This window comes from Parambassis ranga, chromosome 20, assembly GCF_900634625.1.
Source record: "Parambassis ranga chromosome 20, fParRan2.1, whole genome shotgun sequence".
Lineage (NCBI taxonomy): Eukaryota > Metazoa > Chordata > Actinopteri > Ambassidae > Parambassis > Parambassis ranga.
In genome coordinates, this window is record NC_041040.1 from 12,747,643 (window position 1) to 12,770,464 (window position 22,822).

General features: G+C 43.8%; 2 protein-coding genes across 4 annotated transcripts in view; one reads left to right on the forward strand and one right to left on the reverse strand.

Annotated features, from left to right (window-relative positions):
* Window positions 1-11,774, forward strand: part of sulf1 (sulfatase 1) — a 30,272-nt gene extending 18,498 nt beyond the window's left edge. The window contains exons 6-21 of one of the 3 annotated variants that reach the window (XM_028432552.1): window positions 416-566; window positions 654-829; window positions 956-1,084; window positions 1,686-1,742; window positions 3,819-3,945; window positions 5,408-5,621; window positions 6,068-6,314; window positions 6,425-6,521; window positions 6,642-6,736; window positions 6,897-6,968; window positions 7,807-7,979; window positions 8,071-8,213; window positions 8,441-8,564; window positions 10,025-10,058; window positions 10,875-10,925; window positions 11,602-11,774. In XM_028432552.1, coding sequence (XP_028288353.1) covers window positions 416-566; window positions 654-829; window positions 956-1,084; window positions 1,686-1,742; window positions 3,819-3,945; window positions 5,408-5,621; window positions 6,068-6,314; window positions 6,425-6,521; window positions 6,642-6,736; window positions 6,897-6,968; window positions 7,807-7,979; window positions 8,071-8,213; window positions 8,441-8,564; window positions 10,025-10,058; window positions 10,875-10,925; window positions 11,602-11,635 — 1,924 coding nt within the window. In that variant the 3' untranslated portion in view covers window positions 11,636-11,774. The remainder of the gene's footprint in view (window positions 1-415; window positions 567-653; window positions 830-955; window positions 1,085-1,685; window positions 1,743-3,818; window positions 3,946-5,407; window positions 5,622-6,067; window positions 6,315-6,424; window positions 6,522-6,641; window positions 6,737-6,896; window positions 6,969-7,806; window positions 7,980-8,070; window positions 8,214-8,440; window positions 8,565-10,024; window positions 10,059-10,874; window positions 10,926-11,601) is intronic. The other 2 variants (XM_028432553.1, XM_028432555.1) reach the window with 2 other exon arrangements.
* Window positions 11,775-13,725: 1,951 nt separating this feature from the next.
* Window positions 13,726-22,822, reverse strand: part of slco5a1 (solute carrier organic anion transporter family member 5A1) — a 32,174-nt gene continuing 23,077 nt past the window's right edge. Inside the window, exons 6-10 of the mRNA XM_028432556.1 lie at window positions 21,355-21,553; window positions 18,632-18,791; window positions 18,017-18,258; window positions 17,849-17,913; window positions 13,726-16,730 (exon numbers count right to left, since the gene is read on the reverse strand). Of these exons, the coding sequence (XP_028288357.1) occupies window positions 16,273-16,730; window positions 17,849-17,913; window positions 18,017-18,258; window positions 18,632-18,791; window positions 21,355-21,553 (1,124 nt within the window). The 3' untranslated portion in view covers window positions 13,726-16,272. The remainder of the gene's footprint in view (window positions 16,731-17,848; window positions 17,914-18,016; window positions 18,259-18,631; window positions 18,792-21,354; window positions 21,554-22,822) is intronic.

The window sequence follows — 22,822 nt, forward strand, 5'->3', positions numbered from 1 at the left end:
CTTTAGGGGCTATTATTTTCTTAAGCATGTGCCAACCCTCAAATTACTTGTCTGTGCCAAGAGCGCAGTGGAGCACGGGGACTCTTGTCTCTGTGAGACGGGAGAGATGGTCAGAGTGAGGTATGGAAAAACAGCGAGGTGCTGGCTGCAAAGTATTAAGACATTTCTGTCAACAAACAGAGCGAGTATTGATGCGTGTCAAACACAGTGGGCAACTGTGGCACCTGTTACTGAGCAGCAGTGTGAAAAGTAGCAGACAGGTGTTTTTTGGCATCATAAATGTGCTGCTCTTGAGTTACATGGTCTAATAACTCACATGTAGACAGATGTCCGAAAATATTTTCTATCTTCTATGTGACTATGTGCTAACAGTCCTAAATATTGTCTTGTTTCTTATTTCTTTGTGTTCTCACAGAACTCCTAGCTACAACTATGCTCCAAATATGGACAAACATTGGATCATGCAATACACAGGCCCCATGAGACCAATCCACATGGAGTTCACCAACTTCTTGCATCGGAAAAGGCTGCAGACACTCTTGTCTGTGGATGACTCAGTGCAGAGGGTTAGTGTAGTTATTGACTGACTTATAGTTGTTGTAAACATTCTGTAATCCACTATGTGTCATTTCATTGTGTCTTACTATTTACAGGTTTTTGACATGCTAGAGGAAACTGGAGAGCTAGACAACACTTACATCATCTATACAGCCGACCATGGCTACCACATCGGTCAGTTTGGGTTGGTTAAGGGCAAGTCGATGCCTTATGATTTTGACATCCGTGTGCCGTTCTTCCTTAGAGGACCCAATGTGGAGCCAGGGGCAGTGTAAGTAGCAACTCAAACCAATACAATAAATGCACTGTCCTCTATTCTCAAAGATGCCTCTCAGTTCTTCAAAGTAAATGTTTAATTGCAGAAAATGGAGTAAACTGCATGCATTTACTTTTTCAGAAACCCTCATGTGGTGCTGAACATTGACCTGGCTCCCACAATTCTGCACATTGCTGGACTGGACACGCCTCCAGACATGGATGGAAAGTCCATTCTTAAGCTGCTGGAACAGGAGCGGACTGGCAATAGGTTTGTATGGATCCATCATGCCATGCTGTAATGGATATTATGAACAGTAATTGCACAGCGAGCATGATATGTGCAACAGCTCAATTCATTGGACATTACTAAGCAAATGCAAATTTCCATAGCCAAAATGATTACTTTTGCTCCAGCTGGTCAGAGAATGGATTCCGGGCTACTGTGTGGATTTTCCTTGGCTGTGGGTCTTTGGCAGGGATTTCCTCTTTATGAAGTTTCCCCTAGCATTTGTTTGCTAGTTGAATCATTTGTTTCTCCACCAAACCCACTGTAAAAACAGTGTACACAGTTAATGCAAAATGATTGTCCCTTCTATTGTTGGTTTATCTGCAGAAAAAGCGTTTCCAGGGAAATGGAAAAAGCTGAAGTAATCCAGCTTTTGGAAAAAGCTGGAGTAATCCATTTAAAAGCTGGAGTAATCCATTTATCCTCAAAATGCATTTACACCATTCCCTTGAACCCACAAGTTGTTGAGCTTGCTGTGATCAACTTCCATATTGTTGGCTAGCTTTGTCCACAGCATACTGTAGCTCGTGGTGAGTGCATAGGCCATATGAATTCTATAAACTTGTGCTTTTTGTTTTCCCAGATTCAAACCCAACCGGAAACCCAAAGTCTGGAGAGACACATTCCTGGTGGAGCGAGGGTAAACTAGGGTTCTTTATTCCTTTTCCACACCACAAGCACATCCATGTCACAGCAGAGCATTGTGTGTCACATGAACCTGACAAAACATTTAAATGAACCTAAAATGTGCAAGACTTGATGCGTATTCCCTGTTCAAGCAACACAGCTGCTATTCCCAGTTATTAGTTATCTGACAGACATTTCCTGACCACAGTCGGCTTGGAAGGCAATGATGGTGGAAGAGATTGGTGTATTATAAGTTGTTTGGTAAAGCTATAAACGGCTGGCAGATTATGACAGTTCATGCGAGGGGTGCTGACACATGTGTAACCAGGTCATTTGATCATTTCCAGTAAAAACAAGCTGAGTCTTTGTCTGCTCGGTTGCATATATCAAACACATGATCATGGCCTTAAACCTGACTTAGCCTGCAGTTCGTGCACTGGTGGAGACAGAAGGAAGATACATTTCAGTAACATGGCAGAGCTAGACATACGCAAAATAAACAAAGGCTAGCCAGGCTCAGGATGATGTTACCTGAGGAATGGCTGGAAGGCTCACACTCAATCCACTCACAGGACATGTCACCAGCTCCCTCAGAGTGGAATGCAGCAGCCACACTGCAGCAAATGCTTCTCTGTTTTCTTTGTACACCATGCAATACAGTATGTGTCCTTTCACAAACCCTGTCAGTTCTTGAGTTAACCTCTCCTCTGCCGTGTGATATATGTTGCAGAAAATGATAGCTCCAGTCTGACAGCCCACTTCTGTTCAAAATGTTTGGTTGTGCTAATGCCAGGGGCTCACTGACAGAAACATGACAACAAGGGGAGAGGTATAATCCCATGGAGCTTGTCCTCACAAGACAGAAGGAAAAAGAGGTTAAATTAAGTCAGTAAGAATGCAAAGACACGGAGGCATGAAAATGAATGGCAACAACATTGGCTGAAGCCAGATTGTCTGGCAGCATGTACAGAAATACTGTATATAACATGTCACGTTCTTCCATACAGCTGCTGTTTTTCCTCACTATCATTTCCTTTCAGTCCCTATTTTTTTTTTCCAAATGACTGGCTTGGGTGTTCCATCTTCTTTCCACAAAGCCAGTGAGTGCTTCAGGGTCTGCAGACGTGTATTGGAGGTTCTTTTTGCCTGTCCTGCCACATATGCAGATCACTCTCCTGGTTGTGTATGTTTATGTCTGTGAAGAATATGGAATAGAATACGATATAAATGAGAGTGTCCTATGATTCTGTTACTCTTTAAAGGCTTTCAGCTCTTTTAATCTTTTCCTTCATTAATCCAAACTGTTTGTAAAGGCTGTCTGCTGGTCTACTTGTCTCTAAACACTGAGATTAGCCTCCCTGAACCTCACTCTGTTTCTCAGACACAGATGAAGCACAGTAGCTAATGTTTTTCTGCTCTCTCACTGGTCATGTGATATACTCTGTGATTTAATATCCTCACATGACCTTACTACCTCTGAGCCTGTGAAATGGTGAATGACAGCTGGGACTGACTGTGTTTGAGAATCTAATCGTCTACGTAATGCAGCCGTCAGGGAATGACATCAACAACCGTTAGCTCTTTAATCACTCTTGGCCAAAGGCAGGGGACCATGGCCAAACCAGTGTGTGAACATTGGCTGTTTTTCCCCATAGAGCAGAGTACTACAAAGAATCAGACACGGCAACATCCCTACTCTTTAAAGGGACAGGTTGTCCTGGGCCTGACTGTCGTCGTCATTCTGTCTGTGGCCTGCGAGCAGCCAGGGCATGTTGGCAGAGAGTTGTGGATAGAGGAGGGGACAGGGTTGGCATGGTCATAGCAGAGACTCAGCCAGTAATGGTGGTGGCAGAGAAGAAGGGGGCAGGGCAGTTGAACCTGATGCCAAGCTGAGGTCAAACAGCTTGGCCTTGAGCTAAGTGTCGATGTGAGGCTGAGCTGAGCTCCATGGCCAAACCCTCTGGCTTGTACAGTCACTACACAGCGTATTCATTCACTGGCCATGAGCATGAAAACATGAAACACTCTTTAAGTGAAGAAAAATTTAATTGACCTCTTTCTCCTTCTCTTTACGTGTTGTGTTGTGCAGAAAGATCCTGAGAAAGAAGGATGACTCTGCAAGCACTCAACACACCAACAGCCTTCCCAAGTACAAGAAAGTCAGAGAAACTTGCCAGCAGGCTGAATTCCAAACACCATGTGAACAACCTGGACAGGTAAAAGAAAAACACTCCTTTTAAAACCTTGATATCCACTGTGTCTGTAGTGAATGCTACTCTTTAATTGACCTCTTGGCTTTTGAATTGATCTATGCAGTAATTTGGTTTATAATTAGACCCCTATGCACCATTTTTGGTTACTTTAATTTGTTTGCTTTCATCTGTGCCCATTAAGTGCCTGGCAGCCCAACAGCTAAATGGTGTAGTCTGTGGCCTTGGAGCAGACAGGCCAGAACAAAACAAATTGTTACAGGTAGTGTTGGATGACAGACAGAGTTTCTGAGGGCCTGACTAATGCAATCCAGATCCATTTTATGACCACATAAATGTGTGCATATAACAATCAGTTATTAAAGACAGAAATGGGGCAATTGTGGTTGAGCTCAGTGTGTGTAATGCATGTGAAAATTTGGGTGCAGTGTGTGCATGTGCACCTGTAAAAGTGCACAATAAATGTGACTTCTAATCATTTACACTATACATCATAATGTGTTGCCGTGTAGAGAAAACTATGTGATGTGGTCATAAAGGGTCCATCTGGAGTGGTTTAAACATGGCCTCCCAGTGAGCATGCTGAAAGAAAGTGAATTGTTCCTTTAAAAAATTTAAGTGAAGTAGTAGTAACTCACAGCAGGCAACTGCTTCATCTCTGCTCTTCATTCATTTTAATCTCTTATTCCAGCTCCTCATCTACTAGTGCACTGTAGCAGCGAGGGTTAACATTCACCACAAACTCAAATGTTCTTATTTCTCCTGTGCTATTTATTGATCTAGATTGTTTTGATATGAGCTACAGATTCAATAGCAGCAACAATACATCTCCTTCTCCCTTACGTCTTGCCTAATACTGATACGACAGCTCTGCTCGGCCTGTAAGTTCCCCCAAAAGAAACCTGATCTGCCTTATGGCCCTTTGTTTGGACCCTGGTTCCCACACTCACCACTGATCATCAGCACCACACTCTACAGATGTGTCTGTTTCGTTTATACAAGGCCCAACCAGCAACACGACTCAAAGCAATTAGCCTCAAAACTTTCTTCTCCTTGTGGGAATGGTTGTCAAGAAAGACACAGGATGTAGGCGAGAGTGGGATATGTATTTAAACAATTACATTGGTGACGCACTTGGCGTAGCCATACTCGGTGTAAGAGTGATAGGGGTTTCCACTTTGTTTTCTAGACACCAGACAGACCCAGTGTGTCTCATGCGGTAGCTTTGGTTTATCTTTCTTGCTGTTTTTGGATGCTGTCCTTTCCCACAGGCTCAAATCTGCTCTATACATCTGTTTCCAAAAAATCATGGCTCAACAGAGGTTTTGTCGGGAAATGTGAAATTGTGTTAGCACTTGTTAGATATATGAGAAAACTGTTCTTTGGTAATGTGGGCAGTTGGAACAAGCTCAAATTGTTGCATATGTGCCATGCCTTTTAAAAAAAATCCTGTTTTGTATTATGACAGAAATGGCACTGTGTGGAGGAGATCACAGGGAAATGGAGGATACAGAAGTGCAAAGGTGGATCAAAAGAAAGTTCCAGGAAGAGGGCCCGCAGCCTAAAGCCTCGTAGCAGTTATGACAACAGAGAGAGGGGCTGTGACTGTGGAGACACTCTCTACAAACCGTCCCGGGCTGACCGCCGCTCCCACCAACAGTTTTCCTCCTCCACAGGCCAGCGTGAGTCCACATAACTCTGCTCTTTGTTCATGTGGCATTATAATGATCATAAAGCAATGTAAACAACTGGGAAATGGCTCTTTAGTTCAAGCAGTCAATGCTTCAGTTAATATGAATCTTTTATGTACCTTGTCACACTGACATCTATAGCTGCAAACAAGTTAAGAGAAAAAGAAGTCTTTAAAAGCCCAGTTCCTGAGGTCTTCTAAAGGATTATTTATGCTGTGAAAAGAGACAGATGCATGGGAAAAAAACAAAGATTCTGCAAAGAGTCCTCAAATTTGTGCTCCGGAAGTTATTTTTTTGTACATGTTGGGATTGTGATTGAATGGTTTGTTGCCCTCTAGCGTTGCTTGAAAGTAGTGCAACTGAAGGATGAGCATTAAGTGTTGCTTCCTATAAAGCAGAATCACACTAAACTGAACTATGTTTCCTTTTTCTAACAGGTTATCGTCCTCGTTTTGTCCATACCCGGCCAACCAGGTCTCTGTCTGTGGAGTTTGAAGGGCAAATCTATGACATTGACCTTCAAGCAGATGATCAGTCAGCCGTCCGCCGCCGTGTCATCTCAAAACGTCACTACAGCCCAGGGGACGCCGAATTTGACCTGGGTTCAGATGATGGTTCAGAGGAAATGCTGGCAGATGACACCAATGCAGTGGGATATCCAAACTCTCTGAAAGTCACCCACAAGTAAGAAATCTGTAATCTGAAATCTGGTTTTTTTTTTTTTTTTTTTTTTACTTCATTTCTGTTTTTATGCTTGTCAACGGAGCAGTGTATAACAGGTTTTTTTTTTATAGGTGTTACATCCTGATGAATGACAGCGTCCACTGTGAAAGAGAAATCTACCAGTCCTCCAGAGCTTGGAAAGATCACAAGAGCTATGTGGACCAGGAGGTGAGAAGTTCAAGTTGTAAATCACACAACAGTTGTCCCAGCTCGGGAAGTTTTATCTAACAAACATGGGTGCCTTGTAAGAGAAAATATTTAAATGAAGACATGTCTTTTTTTATATAGATTGAAGCACTTCAAGACAAAATCAAAAACCTTCGAGAAGTAAGAGGCCACCTGAAGAGGACACGACCAGACGAGTGTGACTGTGGAAAGAAAAAGTTAGTAATCTGTTTTTCACTTCGCAGATATTTCCCTCTTTGATGTTACTTGATATATTGCAAGAAATGTATAGCCAGTTTATAGCACTTTATGCCCAACTCTGGAGTACACAGTCTTCTACCACAGTCTTTAGTGTCTGTCTCTGTTTATATAAACCAGCTATTATAGCAATGGACACAGAAACAAAGCAGAGAGATTGAAGAGCAGGAATGATCAACTCCATCCATTTAAGTGAGTTTCTCTTCCGCTCTTCACCCCATTTAGTATCACCCCTTAACTCTTTTATTATTACTTACCACGAAAGTGTGCGTATAATGTGTGTATTATGATGCTGTTTAACCATACAACTGTGCAGCTGTTGCTCATCTTCTGCATGGTCCCTGCATGCTCCATTATAACATGTGATTATATCACTAAAACTCATCCTTCCTGTTGTTTCCAGTTACTCTGTAAATCCCAGATAACCTGTCCATTGTGTGTGTGTTGTGACGTGTTGATGTTTGTGACCCTAAGACACACACAGGTTTCAAAAGAGGGCATGCCATCTATACGTTTTCATTGAGTGTTTGGACTTTTAAATGGAGTTTAAATGACAAAGCAGATGTTTGGCCGTGGACCTGTTTCATATGAATACATATGTATGTGTGTGCATGCCTGCGCGTGCGCGTGTGTGTGTGGAAGTGATTGAGTTGCATGGAAAGATGGAATGATTCAACAGAGGGGGAAATCAGTCAAGCCTCTCAAACACAGTGATCAGCTTGCACCAGGAAACACTGGGAAGCGATTATACCAATACAAAGCAGCTGTTTTTTTACAGTGTCTGTCCTGTGTGCACGCAGGGAGGAAGAGGGGGACAGTGGCTAGAATGTCATCTGAGAGAAAATTGGAGACAGTTAGAGCTTAAACATGAAAGTAAACAGGCTGTCATACCCTGGCATCTGTGATGCCTTCTGGAAGTCCCCTTCATGTCCTCCATTACTGTGGTTACTGGCACTAAAAAGGGAGTAGGGGCTGAAGTCATTGTGTTTGCATCACGCTGTTGTAATTCTCTCACGTTTCTGTCTGACAGGGAGGCGGCGCAGGAAATAGACGGAAAGGCCCAGTTGTACAATGAGATCCGCCGAAGAAAGAAGGAAAGGAAGGAGAAGAAGAGGCAGAGGAAGGGAGACGACTGCAGCATGCCAGGGCTCACCTGCTTCACACATAACAATGACCACTGGCAGACTGCTCCCTTCTGGACATGTATGTATATCCAAATACAGTTAAATCCAGGAAGGCATTCCTGACTTGGCTTCAGTTTCATGTTTTTGTGTCAACGCTAATTATCTTCTAGTGGGTGGCTTCTGTGCGTGCACCAGCTCCAACAACAACACCTACTGGTGCCTAAGAACCATAAACGAGACCCACAACACTCTCTTCTGTGAGTTTTCCACTGGCTTCCTGGAGTACTTTGACCTCAACAACGACCCCTACCAGGTGGGAGCACATCTGTGTACAATCATTCAGCTGTACTTTCTGTCTGTGTGCATCTGCTTTGTCTCTGCAAAGACATTTTCACCGGCTGCTGTGTTCAAAGTCATGCACAAAAGTGCTGTTAGTAATTTTGGAAGGTTTTTATGTCAGAGCAGCAGCATATAGTTTTTTTTTTTTAAATTTCAAATATTGTGACGATGAACTTGATTTCTTTGTGTGTCTATTTGTAGCTGACCAATGCAGTGTATGCAGTTGATCGGGACGTGCTAAACACACTCCATGCCCAGCTTATGGAGATGAGGAGTTGTCAAGGGTACAAGCAGTGTAACCCTCGTCCTAAAGGCTTGGATACAGGTAAAGTTTTTTTTTTTTAAATGCCAACTTCTTGTCCGGTGCGATGTTTGGACTGATACTCTGGGTTTAGTGGTAGTTATGCCCACATATAACTGAAACAGATTCAACACGTAGAAGGTTTTGAGTGGTTTATGCGTAAAGTAACACTTTCTATTTGTAGGATGATGTGTGAATACTAAATAGCACATGGATGATGAAAGACATATCGGTGCAATGATCAGACTTTTTTTTCAGTCTCTCATCTCCTCTCAGTCTAACATCTGTCTCATATATGAATATATTAGTTTGAGATTTCACTCCAGTCTTCTTCTGTGTTTTGAAGCTGTTTCAGTCTAGTGTGTGTTTGCACATTTCTGCATGCTGCATGTGTTTGGGGATGATCCACTCAGTGATGTATGCTGAAATTTCAGGTGGAGGTCAATGTTTTGTTTATGTGTTCTCAATGTTTTCTTCCCACACATGCACACATTTCTCTTTCAGCCCAGGACCTTCCACTCTACATGCAGTGACCTGTGTTCTAGCATTTGAGTTGTACAGTTGTACTAAAAGAATAAGGCCATGTTACAGTTGCCATCTTCTCCTGTGTGAGTCACTGAGTGGTAGAGATATTTTTTGGGGGAAGCTGTCATCACTGCATCACCACTATAGTCGGCCGCAATATTTTTTTTTTAATGATCACCACACAGTTTAGGCATCCTGATATCCCAGTGACGGAGGTGGTTAATAAGTTACATTGCAGTGACCGAAGCCACTGGGCCAAGCTTTAGCGTTTGTGTGTGGCATGAACCGGCTGTGTTGTTTATGTCCTGAGGATAAAACCTTCATGTCTGTAATTACCAGCTGGAGAGTTGAGCACTGGAGCGGCCAAGCAGCTCTGAAAAAACTGATTGTGTTTCAGTTCTGGCAAATGCTGGACTTGTCAAAACCATGCCAACGTATGTCACAGAACAGCCTCGAATCTCTTACTTGCACTGGCTGCCCTTCTTCGGGTATGATGCCAGCTATGGGAACCAATAAAATTACTGTTGTGGTTTCATCAGGCAATGTTTTTGTTGGAAAAAATAGATTATTAAAACGTAATTGTCAGGTGAAATGGATCTAGCAGCATCTATGTGAAAAGTGTGACTTAATCCTGAAAATCCGTACTCTGGATAACCTTGTGTATTTTGCTTTGAAGGGGGAAACCTGTTGGACTTTGCCACCCATCAAACCACTTTACTCTGAATCAATTCTCCTCTCTCCCACCAGCCCAATCACACAACCTTTCAGACTTTTCCTCCCCTCAGTCCAATCCAAATCTATTTTCTCATCATTCCTCCTTCTAATCATGCAGTCATTTCTCCATAGCGAGTAGCAGCAGTGCATGAAGAAATCTTCCATGTGAATGATCTATTTATTTCCCTCCCACGTCTCCTTGAATCAAAGTATTAACAATCGATTGCTTTTATTTTTCCGATCAGGAGGTAAAGATGGAGGAAGCTATGAGCCACACAGGTATCCGCCAAGTTTTGTTACTCTTCAGTGGCTTTTTTTTTTCTTTTAACACCTGCATGGGCTGAATTGACTCGCACTAATACATCCATCCGTGGAGTGCTGACGCTTGATCTGTGGCTGCATGCTGGAAACACGCTAACAAACCATAACGCACACGGCCTACCTTCACCTTCATCTGCTGTGTCATGTCAGTCTGCAGCTACTTTAAGTTTTGAAACGTTCAGAAATTCTCTGCCACATGTTTATACAGCTTGAAAGCACAACATTCATTTCATTTATAGATTAAAAAAATCTGTTATTTTTTTGTAGTTTTAAGATAGCATGACAAAAGATAACAATCCAAGGTGATACAGGGAGACTATGTGTTTACCTGAGAGCAACTTAAGCATCAAGTGCACGTAAATGGCAATGCATGATACTGTATCACCCCCCTCATACATCACTACATGAGAGCTTAAAGGAATAGTTTGATATTTTGGCCAATAACCCAGATGAGAGTCTTTGTACAGCTAGCAACAGCTGAGTATTTACTCTACTCTGCTAAGCTAACGTTTCTCACCTAATTCTTAGAAAGAAATCTAGTAAGCACCGAACACAAAATTTAAAACTATTCCTTTAACACGTCACCCTCCATGCCGTCCGTGCCATATCCACAGACAGTCATTACATTTTGTGCCAGTGCAACCATGACCATCTAGATCACCTGCTCATGGCCATCAGCTAGTGATAGAATGGACACTTGAGTTGCTGTGAGCTCTCTGTCCTCCCACTGACCTCTGCGCTTTTGACCTCTTGTTTCTGGCACCTGCTTACCAGGCGGCAGCAGCATCGAAAGTGGTCAAAGAGGAGACCAAGCCTCTCCTTCCCGTGAGTCTCCATGTCAAACCATCTCCGTTCTCTAGCTGTTGTCATTACAAGAAAGCCGAGCTCAGAAGCAAAGCCGACCAAAAGTGGCACTGATACTCAGATTGATTTGTAAACATCCAACTCTGATTTATGCTTTTGCTACAGTTTTTGTTTTGTTGATGGCTTTTTAATTGCTTTATTTTTTTTACCATTCAGCTCATTTTCTTGAAATTTCCCTTCTTGTTTTGTTGACCACCGTGTTGTTTCTTCTGCTATTAAGTTCTTTTATTCCAGGTTGCCTGACTTTGCATTTCAATCCAGCGCAGGCCTGTCATTAACTATGCCATTACATATTCCTTATGCAGCTTAGTGTGTCATTATGGATGATTAAATATTTTTTCTTTTCAGTCTATCTTTTTAAAGTGAATTGGCAAAAAGGCAGCATGTGTTTGCACTACTCATGGCTTGAGCTCAGTGTGATTGTATTTATTTAGTTTATCTGCTGCTTTGATCTGTGTGTGTGTCTGTGTGTGTCTGTGTGTGTCTGTGCGTGTGTGTTGCTTGGGGCCACTGACCCTGTGGAGTTGGCTGCTTTAGTGAGAGCCGGAAGCTGGGCCTAACTGCATGTTATGTGAGTAAGCCTGAAAGAGCTTCCCGGTCAGATCCTAACAGTCTTCTGTTTCTCTTTCCTTGGCAGCACACAGCCAGTATGGGACGGACGACAGGGTTAAGCTACCCAACTTGACAGATGAGGAGGTGAACTGGCAGAAACTGGAGGATTTGTATAGCATAAACGAAAGCCTGTATGAATGTAGGCCTGACTACAGCCCCAACCCAGACAACTGGGTCAACTTCCAGAAGGATGTAGATAATATGTTTGCACTGCAACACGTTTTTAAAAAACTCAACCAAACCCGAAAGCTTGACGACTCTACCCTGCCAGAGCTGGGCTCCGGGGCCGGGGGTGGAAGCCTTGAAGAGGGCAGCGGAGAAGGTTTGACCTCTGCCAGTGACTTCTGGCCGGGCCTGGCCTCAGAGACTCGCCTCACCACCCCCCCGCCCCCCAGCAAAACACCATCAAATCCACCCACTCCCAGGCCCATGCTGGACAAGAAACTGGAATCTGTAGTCAACGACCTTCCTGAGAGACTCGCACACAGACCTGGAGTGTCTACTGTTATGTTAGCATCAATGGTGACTGCATCATCTTCAGGTCCAAGCAGAGACAAGGTTATCCTTCAGAATGATGCATGGGTGCAGCAGCTGGAAGAGATAGAGGGAGAAATGTTTAGTGGGAATGGACTGACAGAGCTGGAGACACAACATGACAACCTCTTGCGTACTCACAATAGCCTGCAAGCCCAGCTAGCACCTGTCCTGGGCCACGGAGAAGCAGCCAGCCCACAGAGTCGGGGTTACGACCTGGACTCTGAAGATGAGGAGGATATTTTCCAAGCCCAGGGGTACCTTCCTTTCTCCCCACAGACTCTAAGGCCCCAAGTGCAGGCCAGCACCACTGGGAGCCCCTCCACCACACAGACCAGCACCCCGCAGAGTGTCGGGGTGGTACTGAAAGTGCTGCCTCAGTCTGTGCTGCCCATCACCTTGGACTACGAGGGTAGCGGCTCTCTGCCTCAGCCCTCCAATCAGACCATCTGAGGCAGACACACAGCTGGCTAGGCCCACCAATGAGCTTCTAGTCGCCATAGTGACACAGAGACACAGTGATTAGGAGATGAATGGTGAGTAATGCCACCTCAGTCAGTCAGTCAGAGTTGTATAATAAGTATTAAAGTTATTGTTTATTTTTCTACTGGTGCCTACATTTATTAGTGAACAGTGTTATGTTTTTTTTTCCAAATATATATTTAGAAAAGAAAAAGCCTTAATGCAGCTGAAATTACATGTTGGGATTAAGAATAATTAATCCTATATGGATAACACCATTGATGTTTTTAATATATGTTTTTATGAAAAACAGTGCGAGTGGTAAAACCATCTTAACATCTAAATGGATGATTAGCATTAGGTGAGGTACGCTCCAGTCTTTAACCCTTAACCTGCCCGCTCACAGGACACTACATCACAAGGCAAGACTGCCCCCAAATGCACTTTTGAAATTTGTCCCACATGGTGACTCCCTCCCACCACCGCCTGTGGACATTATAATGTCCAAATTTTATAGATGATTTTTTTCCGCTGACAAAAAAATGTACCGACACTCACACAATCAGTCTTAACTTTTTGTTCTTCAGTCACATAGCAATAATAGTTAGACAATCATGTGACAGTTTGACCGACAGCTTGATATACCCATTTATAACACACTCAAAGTATGCAAGAAAACAGGCGAGCATTGCTTATGTTTTTAGGATGGGGCACTTTTTCACTGTTAGTTCACAGAACCAGCTCTGACTTTGCAAGGTTGCAAATTTGTCACCTTTCACAGCCATTTACTTTAAAATCACGATCACATTAAATGCTCACACAATCACAGGGAGGGGGGGTTGGAAAATATTCATTGTGTAACTTTTTTCAGATATGTCACCGATTACAAACTGTATGTGAAAAAAAAATGGTTAAAGTCCTCTGAAAGCTTTATTTTGTAGCATTAGATATCTTTTGGTTGCATTTAAAGAACAATCCCTCATTCTGCCCCATTTTTTGACTGTGTGTAGAAGTGTTCTGGTTTCAGGAAAGCCACGACACTGTTCAAAAATAAACCCGTTCAACCTCAAGGTTTGTCCCACAGTGTGTGTCTAATGATATTTTGTAATAAAGAGTCAAACAAAGTAGATTTTTTTTGGTCAGTTTTTAATGACAAATATCAAGTATTCAAGGCATTTGTAAACCAAGTGTTCACAAACATCAATTGGACTTCTGCTCCTGAGGAACACAAACGATGAGAGCTCAACGTTTCAGAACGCAGCTTCTGTTCTGTCCAGGAGTCGCTTCCAGTCCAAATACTGAAGGAAGGAAAACTTTAGTAGACGTCGTGTGTGCCAGTAGTAGCAGTCCAGACAAGATAACAGCAGGACAGTGATTGTGTACAATACAGTCAGGCATCACTGCGTTTGTCTGACTACTTGTGTGGATGATCCTCTCCTCAGAAAACAGTGCACTGTTTAACATTCTGTCCTCTAATTCAGAGATTTTATCCATTTTTAAGAACCAGTGTGTGACTTTAGCATCACTAAGTGGAGAGGTGATAGACTGCATCTAGGCAGACATTAAACTAAGACTCCCTCATACTCCATTAGCCTGTGCAGCTGCCCAGAAATGTAGACAGTATGGATCAATTGTTGGCTCATTTTTTTGGTTTAATGTAGAACACTGGCTGCAAGAAAATGAGTCCTATTTAATTTCTGTTAATAGATCGTGCACACTGGTCCGTCAAACATGCTGTTTTAGCACATATTTTCAGGCTCAGCATGATAAGTACACTGCACTGTCAGAAGAGAGGAGAATCACCACAGGTTGAGAGAAGTAGCATAATGTAATCATTAATTTAACTGTGTGTTGACTTCCTCCCCTCATTGCATAAAATGAACCCTTCCCATGTGAATAATACTGCTCAGGCACCGCGAGACAAATCAAACCGCTTAAGTTTTATTTATTTGTTTGGTTTTTTTTAAGTTTTTGCATCTTTATTCTTTTTTTAACTACAATGTCATGGGTTAGTTCATAAATACGCTTTTAACTACTCGTGAGCTCTATTATACGTTTCATTTTGCTTCGTCAGTATTTACATGATGATCACTTATGAATATGTAAATTTGAGGTACTAAGTCACAATAATGCTAAAATTAGTCACTGCCATCAGCACGATAATCTTCACCATGTCAGCATATCGTGAATCCTGGCCACAATAAATTTTGTTCACTGCGTTAGATTCTCCAATTCTTTTATTTGCAAGCTAGTAAGAACTAAAATTGATCCTAACATAAAATACATCTTTATTAGACTCTTCTCCCCCCTCACAAAAGAAAGATACTCCTAAAAGTTTGGTTTTCGATACATGTCACAGATTTGACGATGCATTTTGTAACACTGAAAAGGCCTCATTAACACCTTCCATTATTTTACAAAAAACCATAAGATACTGGCAGACAAAGTTTAAACACCGGACTTTAGTCACATCGCCTGCCCAAAATCTTTTTTTTTTCCCTCAAATATGATCTTTGGAAAAGTGGAGTGCTAAACTCAGAGCAGTGATTAATAATTAACCATTTAACCAACAATATAGTACAGTAGGTCTGACAGATGGCAACATTCATTGGCCTTCACACAATCATCATCATCTCTGTCCAGTAGATGGCACCAAACACCCAAGAACTGAATAATCAGATTAAAAGGGCCCATGCTTGATGCTGCACTACATTTTTAAAAGTCTAAATAACTACTATGTACATCTGATGACCGTTAGAATGGAGAAGCCATTACAAAGCCAAACTGATGCATCTGTTCGTTGTTGCAATAGATTAGATACAAATCATTTCACTGCTTTCAAAAACCTATTTTCACATCTTTAGGACAAACAGTAGCTTCTGCACGCTGTCAGATTATTCAGATTTTCTGTCTGTCTGGTTATTATTTCACAACGCTCCCATCGGTGCTTGTTGGCTTTAAGCAGCACGGACTTTATAAGTTGAGATCTGCGACACAAAGCTGAGGGCATCACAGCAGGACATCCTCACTCAACTGAGAGGACAGTGACTGGCTTGTCAGTTGCTAGCGTTTACCCTGATAGCTAGCATTTTGTATACTGGACTGGCCGAGGTAAAGCCTGAGAGGCACTGTTAAGGAAAAGAAGAAAATGAGGTGAGAAGGTTATAACAATATGTTTGTCAGCTCTGGAGATGGGGACAACCACCAGACAAAGAGAAGAGGTGGGATGGCTCAAATACTCGACACAAACTGTAAGGACAGGTAAGTCAGCACGGCTGCAGTGGAATCTGAGAGCTGAGCAGAGAAGAGAAAGAGGTACAGAATACAGAGGGAGCTGTACACAGGATCTTGCATAGTACAGGTTTGTGCTTTAGACGGCATGTTGATGAGGACTCTTCTGTCTGTACAGAGGTTAAAATGCCCTGCCCCTTTAACAGTAGCACCATGTGATGTCTCTACATCGTCCATACCTTAAAGTGGAGGTCTGACCTTTTGAGTGGCTGCAGCTGATGATGATATGCTCAGAGTACAAGAACGTCTCTCGGTTACGATGAGCAGCCCTTTAATAGTATGGTGGGCGCACTTGAGTGTTTCAGCCTCGCAGCCCCGCCTGGTGTCTGATCGGAGTAAAAGCAGACACTGGAACCCCAAACAGGAAGGCACGTGTCACGATGAACCCCGGAGGGAGGCTGGCGTGCTCTCAGACGTGGGCAGAGCCTCTGTGATGATGTGGCAGCAAGATGGGGGGAGTTATTGCTTTCAGGGCATTGCCCGGGCAACTGAGGCTGCTGTGGCCACGGTTTAGCAGCAGGGCGGCCGGCGGGTCAGGCCGAGGCAGGATGAAGACGGGGCAGGAGCGTGTGCGGGCGTGGCTCTTCTGGCCCCCGACGTGGCAGATGAGCTCACTGACGGTGCCCAGCGGAGGCAGGTGCTGGCGCCAGCGCTCGGCTCGCGCCTCCTTGTGCTTGATCGAGTACCAGGTGAGGAAGATGAAGACAAAACCCACAAACTTCAGGCTGGCAGCTAGGCCAAAGTACACGAAGCGGAAAGAGGTGACGTCATATTCCCAGCAGGAGCCGTGCACGCCACAGTCCTGCTGCCAGAGCATGCAGGTGGTGTCAATAACGGCACCGAAGTAGATGGGTGTGGGTATGTAGGCTGGAGAGAGAGAGGAGGTCCAATTAAAATGGTGACACACAGACTTCACATCAACTCTGCAGGCTCAGAGGACATAATGTGTGACTATAAAAATGAGAAACCTTCTTTTTTCTGAAGCCACATTTTAGTGAGTGGGCTCTGTTTTAAAGCAGTTTTTTTCTAATTTGGTTTAAAAATGTTAATTGCACACCTAACGTTATAAAACGTTATAAAAAATTTTAATGTGCTGCAGGACCACTTTCCTACCACTTGGTGGCAGTGTTGAACTTCATGCAGATCAGAAAAGGGTTTGTTACCTTCATGTACAAGATATGGAAATATATTAGAAAATATGGAAACAGAACAAGTGACAATAACACGATCAAAATGAAAGTGTTAAAATGAACATCTCTTCCTGATGAGGCCACATGAGCACATTCAGCAGCTTTATAAACATTAGGGGCTGAGGTTCGAGATAGAAAACTGTTGTGTACTGTACACAATGAAATTCTTACATCCTGTTGGCTACATAACACAAATAGAGAGAAGTCCTCTGGTCAGCCATGCACGCTTTGTGCTGAAGTTATGTGACAGCTTTATGTTCTCACGGCCATACGGAGCTGTCCACAGGCATGTCAGGTCAGCGCTCACTGACCCTCAGAGCTTTTCTACACACATTTGCATGTATAGCTTTTTCACCGGGGCAGATCAGCAGAGCTGTCAGCACTGACTCGATATGTGCTCTCGCTGCCCCCCGTCTGTATACGTTTGTCCAAGTTCAATGTTTTTACTTAGCATTTTATAATCTTGTTTTGTTTTAGGATGACTTTTAACATCAGTCTAGGGACTACAGATGAAAAATAGCCCTTTGGCTAACTGGTATATTTACAGACGTTAATTAATACGCACTGTCCCTGAAATAAAAAAAAAAAACTTAGCACTTGCTAATATCACAAAGTAGAAAAGGACAGAATAATTCTGACTAATTAAACAGTGATGTAATTTGCTTGTGGGGAAAATAAAGTTCCTTGAAGGTTTGGGACCTGAACTACAGCAGAACATCTGCTTTAGACTTCACTCTACTTCAAAATGCAGTGAAATTAGTGACTAACCTTAATACTTAATGCAAAAGAACTTACCAAGAGTTCGGAGCAAGACAAACTGCATCCCTAGAGCAAAAGGCCTCTCTTGTTCATCAACAGACCTGAGAGAAGAGCATTTAATGATCAAAATAAACATGAAGACGCCACCTCTGCATCCACCGCTCAGTGCATACAGACAAGCCACCAGCAGAGATGGTGCCTTACCTGAGTGTGACGATGATGGCGGAGGGCTGGGCGCAGGCGGTTATGAGTGTGACGATAAAGAGGAAGATGAGGAAGGGGATGAGCGTGTTGCAGGTGCGGTCACACTTCCCCGACATGGCGTAGCCATTCTCATTCAGGTACGTTTTCACAATGACCAGCTGCAGCTGGTTGACCTGGCCGCCGGAAGACGGGGTGATGACCTGTCTGCTCTGCACGCAGCCGCAGTCAGTGTAGTTCCTGACCTGCAGTCAAAAACACACACCAGTGAAGCTTCATGTCTCAAAGTCGATTCAAATCTCACACTTGTGTAATGTAGCAACACACACACAGACAGGGTGGCACCAGAGATGTGGTGCAGTCAGTGGTCTGGACAAAGAAGCTAAACATTTCCTTTCCTTGTGTTGTTGTGATTTCCTATTTGACATTGTTTTGGGCTCACTTCCTGTACTCTCACAGCTATGGGAGAGCAGGTCTTTGTGTATTCATCATGATTGCTGTCTCCTTTGGCAAATTTTCCTGAAATCTTTTATCATTCAACTGATGTTTGTAGCAATTACAAAACAAAAGGAGGCATGAGTTAGCATTGTGTGCTCTTTATTTCATGTTTGAACTCACCCCAGTGCTGTCGTTGCCCACAGTGCTGCACCCAGCCAGACAGGGGTTGAAGTACGTGATGCCATCGGAGCCGCAGACCGGAGCGTACTCGTGGATCCGACAGCCACAGTTCACATTGCAACTGCCCGTCAGGTTCCTGTGGGTCATCGTCAGGGTGGGACTGCAGGGACACACACAAAGGACCAATCATATTAACAGGGCCGTGATATGACAACTCATGATGTCATAATGTGTCACTAAATGACCCAATGTCTGGTGAGTTTGGCAGGTGCTATTTGCACCCAGTGATTTAAGGTCGCCCAAACAAGCAATGCTTTTTACACCTACTTACCATGTACAAGTATGTAATATTGATGTAGTTGTTAAAATTAAACAACCTGATAAAACTGTGCTGAGACAGAGGGAGTGCGAGAGCTTTAGGTTGGTGATTAAACAATCACTGCTGAGTGACTGTAAGGGAGAGAATAAACACTTTTTTTCCATGCACAAAAAAATCACCACAAACTGAATAAGGTTAAAACCGCCATGTTGTTTTTCATTTTAATTTGCAGATGTACTTTCACAGCAGTGCTGTGTCAGCAGCAGCCGGAGGAGGCGACGGACTTCAAGCCAGTCAATCTGTCTGAGAATTAAATGATTTCTAAAACTCTCATTCATCTGGGTTAGTCTGAGTATAACCTTTTTTTTCATGTGTGGACCTGCAGGCTCAACAAATGAATGGAGCATATTTCCCAATATACTGCAATGTGACCCAATGTTTTCTCCCAGCATGCCCCCACACCATGAGGTTTTATTCCAGATGGGAACAGGACTGCAGTCATTTGAAAAGTAACTCATTTCTGTGAATCTTCCTGCCAATATTCAGAGATAATCCAGCTTTCCACAGAGGGCCAGACATGGGAACGGCTGAGGAAGCGACACCTCCGCTGCCTCTCTGAACACTGTGGGAACAGTTGCTCTAAGCCAGACAGAACTTTAGCTTCATCTAAGCCAGGAGCAGTGAAGCGAGTCCTGGGTTTTCTCTGGGAAGCTTCGCTCTGAGCCCTGCGGAACAGACGGGGACAGGCCCTAACAACACAACAGCCGGGGGGTGGCACTGACACACACGACACTGATGGGACCTTTCTCTCCAAAGGTTTCTAATCCAATCATGTGCTTTAGATGGTTATTTTTGTCACAGCATATAAAGCCAGTATTTCTTTTACATGAGCTGTCACAGAGGAAGCACATTTTGGACTTGTCCTCACATAACAGTGTCACATTCCTGGCATTGTGTGTGTATTAACACACACACATAAAAGGGCATCAGCCCCACTGGAGCTGCAGGTTTTTACTGCACTGATTGCACTTGTCCTTTTTTAAACTAAACCCTGGCCCTTGCTGAACCCTCCAGATGTTGTGGGACTGTGTGAAGGCTGCACCGCATAAAAACCCCACAGCAGGGCCAAGAGAGCTTAATCTGCTGCAACACTGCACACACTGAACAAACCTATGAGCGGGGTAGTTTTAGGTAGTAGAAGTGATGTAACAGAGGAAGCTAAGGTGGGTTCTGTTGATTTTAATTAAGCACAGCAGCCACAATCGTGCACATATTTAATATCGTTACATAACCCTGATGTGCCTCTTGGCTCTGTCCTTTTTTGTCCGACAGTCTGCAGCCTGTCAGCAGGGGAGAACCATGTCTAGACTGGTATAAGACACAAAGGCCAGGCTTGGGCTAAACATTCCTCATGCGGCTGCTACCCAGGACTAGTGACCATCACTCTTTATAATGAGGAGCTCACACAGTCATGCTGACCCCTCCATAAACACCGGCTCAAACAAAGGCTACAGTTACTAATGAGTCAGCCAGGGGACGTAAAAGGGCACAAGAACTATTTGGCAAATAATCACCACGAGTAACTTAACTTAGTTAAGTGAAAAATGAGCCCTCACTGACCAAAAATGACCGAAACAGTGAAACTCTTTCCTGTGGCCTCTGAGGATCACGTGTTCTTCTGCGCTTGTGTGTCAGTCAGCAGTATTATGACAGTAGATGTGTAATATGTTTGTAATCAGGGTCTTTTGCATCATCCAAGGTCACCGTGTGGACAGCAGCCCCCCCGTGCATGAGCATGTGCCAACGAACGCCCTCGCCCTGCATTTCTGCCCGTGGGGCTGACATGACTGTTAATTGTGCAGCCGGCTGCTGATGTGATGTTGAACGGCGGCTTCAGAAATAGAGGTGGCAAAGTGATTCACCGGAGCCTCGACAGCAGATGCCAGCGTAGCTAATTAATCATTCACACTCCAAACGCAACACACGAGGATGATGGGAACGGTGACAACATTCCAAACTCACTCCTCTGATACATCTTCATGAGCATACAAGGTCTTTTTTAAGCCTTTTTTCACATCACACAAATGGTTGAGAGGCAGGAGACCGGCAGTGTGAGTGACTCTGCAGTAGTCATGGGTGTTTATAAGCTCCAGCTCTGGAGGCATTGTTGGGAACATGACACCTGAGTGGATGTGCTAATTATCACTCCTTTTTCTGCACAATGTTATGACGTGCTTGTCACCTTTGTCAGAAACTGCTGTAATATCATACAGTCAAAGATACATAAGAAGTAGAAAATATGGACAAGGAATCAGTGACACGCTGTGGCCTCTATGCTGCATTCTGTTTCCTGGGGTGTTTGTGAATCTACTCGCCGTTCATTCCTTCATATGTTTACGCTCACCCAGTGGTGTATGGTATGTTGATGCCTCCCAGGTTGATGCTTTCGCAGCCCACTATGAAGAGCGTGGAAAAGCAGAGCAGGGACACTCCGCTGCAGATCATCGCCAGCTTGGCTGACTCTCGAGCGCCGAGTTTCAGCTTCTTGATGATGTAGCCTCCCAACACGATGCCCACTCCGGCGCTGGGAACGATGATCACACCTGTCAGAGACATCAGAGAGGGGAGAAGCATGTGAGATGAAGGAAGAGCTGCTAGCAGCACAGAAATAGAACAGATAATTTGCTCCTGGATTAATTACTGTAAAGTATGATTGACAAAGTGCAATAAGCGTCTGCTTGACAGTATTTTAATGCGGCATGACTGACACGTGAGCTTGTCGTGTTTTTAATGTACCTTAGACTAAGAAATGTGAACTTTCTGTATGTGACCACGCTGTGCTGTGGGTGATCAGTGAGTCATTTCTGACTGTAGCACAGGCCTTCACTCGGGACAGACTGACAACACAAACAAAGGCAATGCTGACTGCCAGCAAGATGAACCAAGCGGTGTCATCGTGCCCAGAGTTAAGGCCGGCGGCGGCTGCATATGGCAGCCCCCGAGCCACGCCACAGGCACTCAAAAGATGGGGTCAGTCAGCAGGGGGTGGAGGATTAGCAGAAAAATGCTAAAATTATGTAGAACTGTCATCCAGCCTCTCTCTGCATCTATGTGACAAGCAATGAGAGGAGTGGAAAGTTCGTCTGAGTAATGGATGCTGTGGCATATTATTATCCTGTAAGAGCTGTAAACCATGGTCTATCTGCAGGATTAAATGAGCACATAGTGCAACCAGATATCTTAATCACACCGACACACAAACACTTAAATGCTGCACATATGCCGTTAATGTGGAGGATTTTTTATAGTGATATAATAAATATGAGTGTGCAGACGAATGCTTTACACGATGCAGAAAGAGAGGAAAAAACTATCACATGTAACAGACTGAGACACACACCAAAGTGAAACAAACAGCAGCAGAATGGGGAAACTGCAACTGAGGGGGGCGTGTGTGATGTTACAGCTCTATTTCTGTAGCAGCTAATGAACACATAGCAGCAGCAACTCCAACACAGCAAACACAGTGTGGGCTCCACGAGGGGACCGGCACTGTGGCCCCTGTATCTGCATATATATATATATATATAGCATGTAATTGTTGTCTCTGCCATCATTAATGAACAACTAACAAGTTTGAGACAGGAGTAGCAGGCTAGCCAGCTGTTAGCCAGCTGCTGAATACATTACTGGCACAAGCTGTGGGTTTGCAGAGATGCACATGGAGACTACTCTGGATTCTTAGACCACCAAGGTGGTCCAGGTGGGTGGCGTGGCACTAGAGTCCATTTTTAATAACCCAAACTTAGTTCTGGTGGTGTTTTCTGGTCAGGTCTTGGTTCATTTGGGGGTTTGGGTCATAAATAATTTCT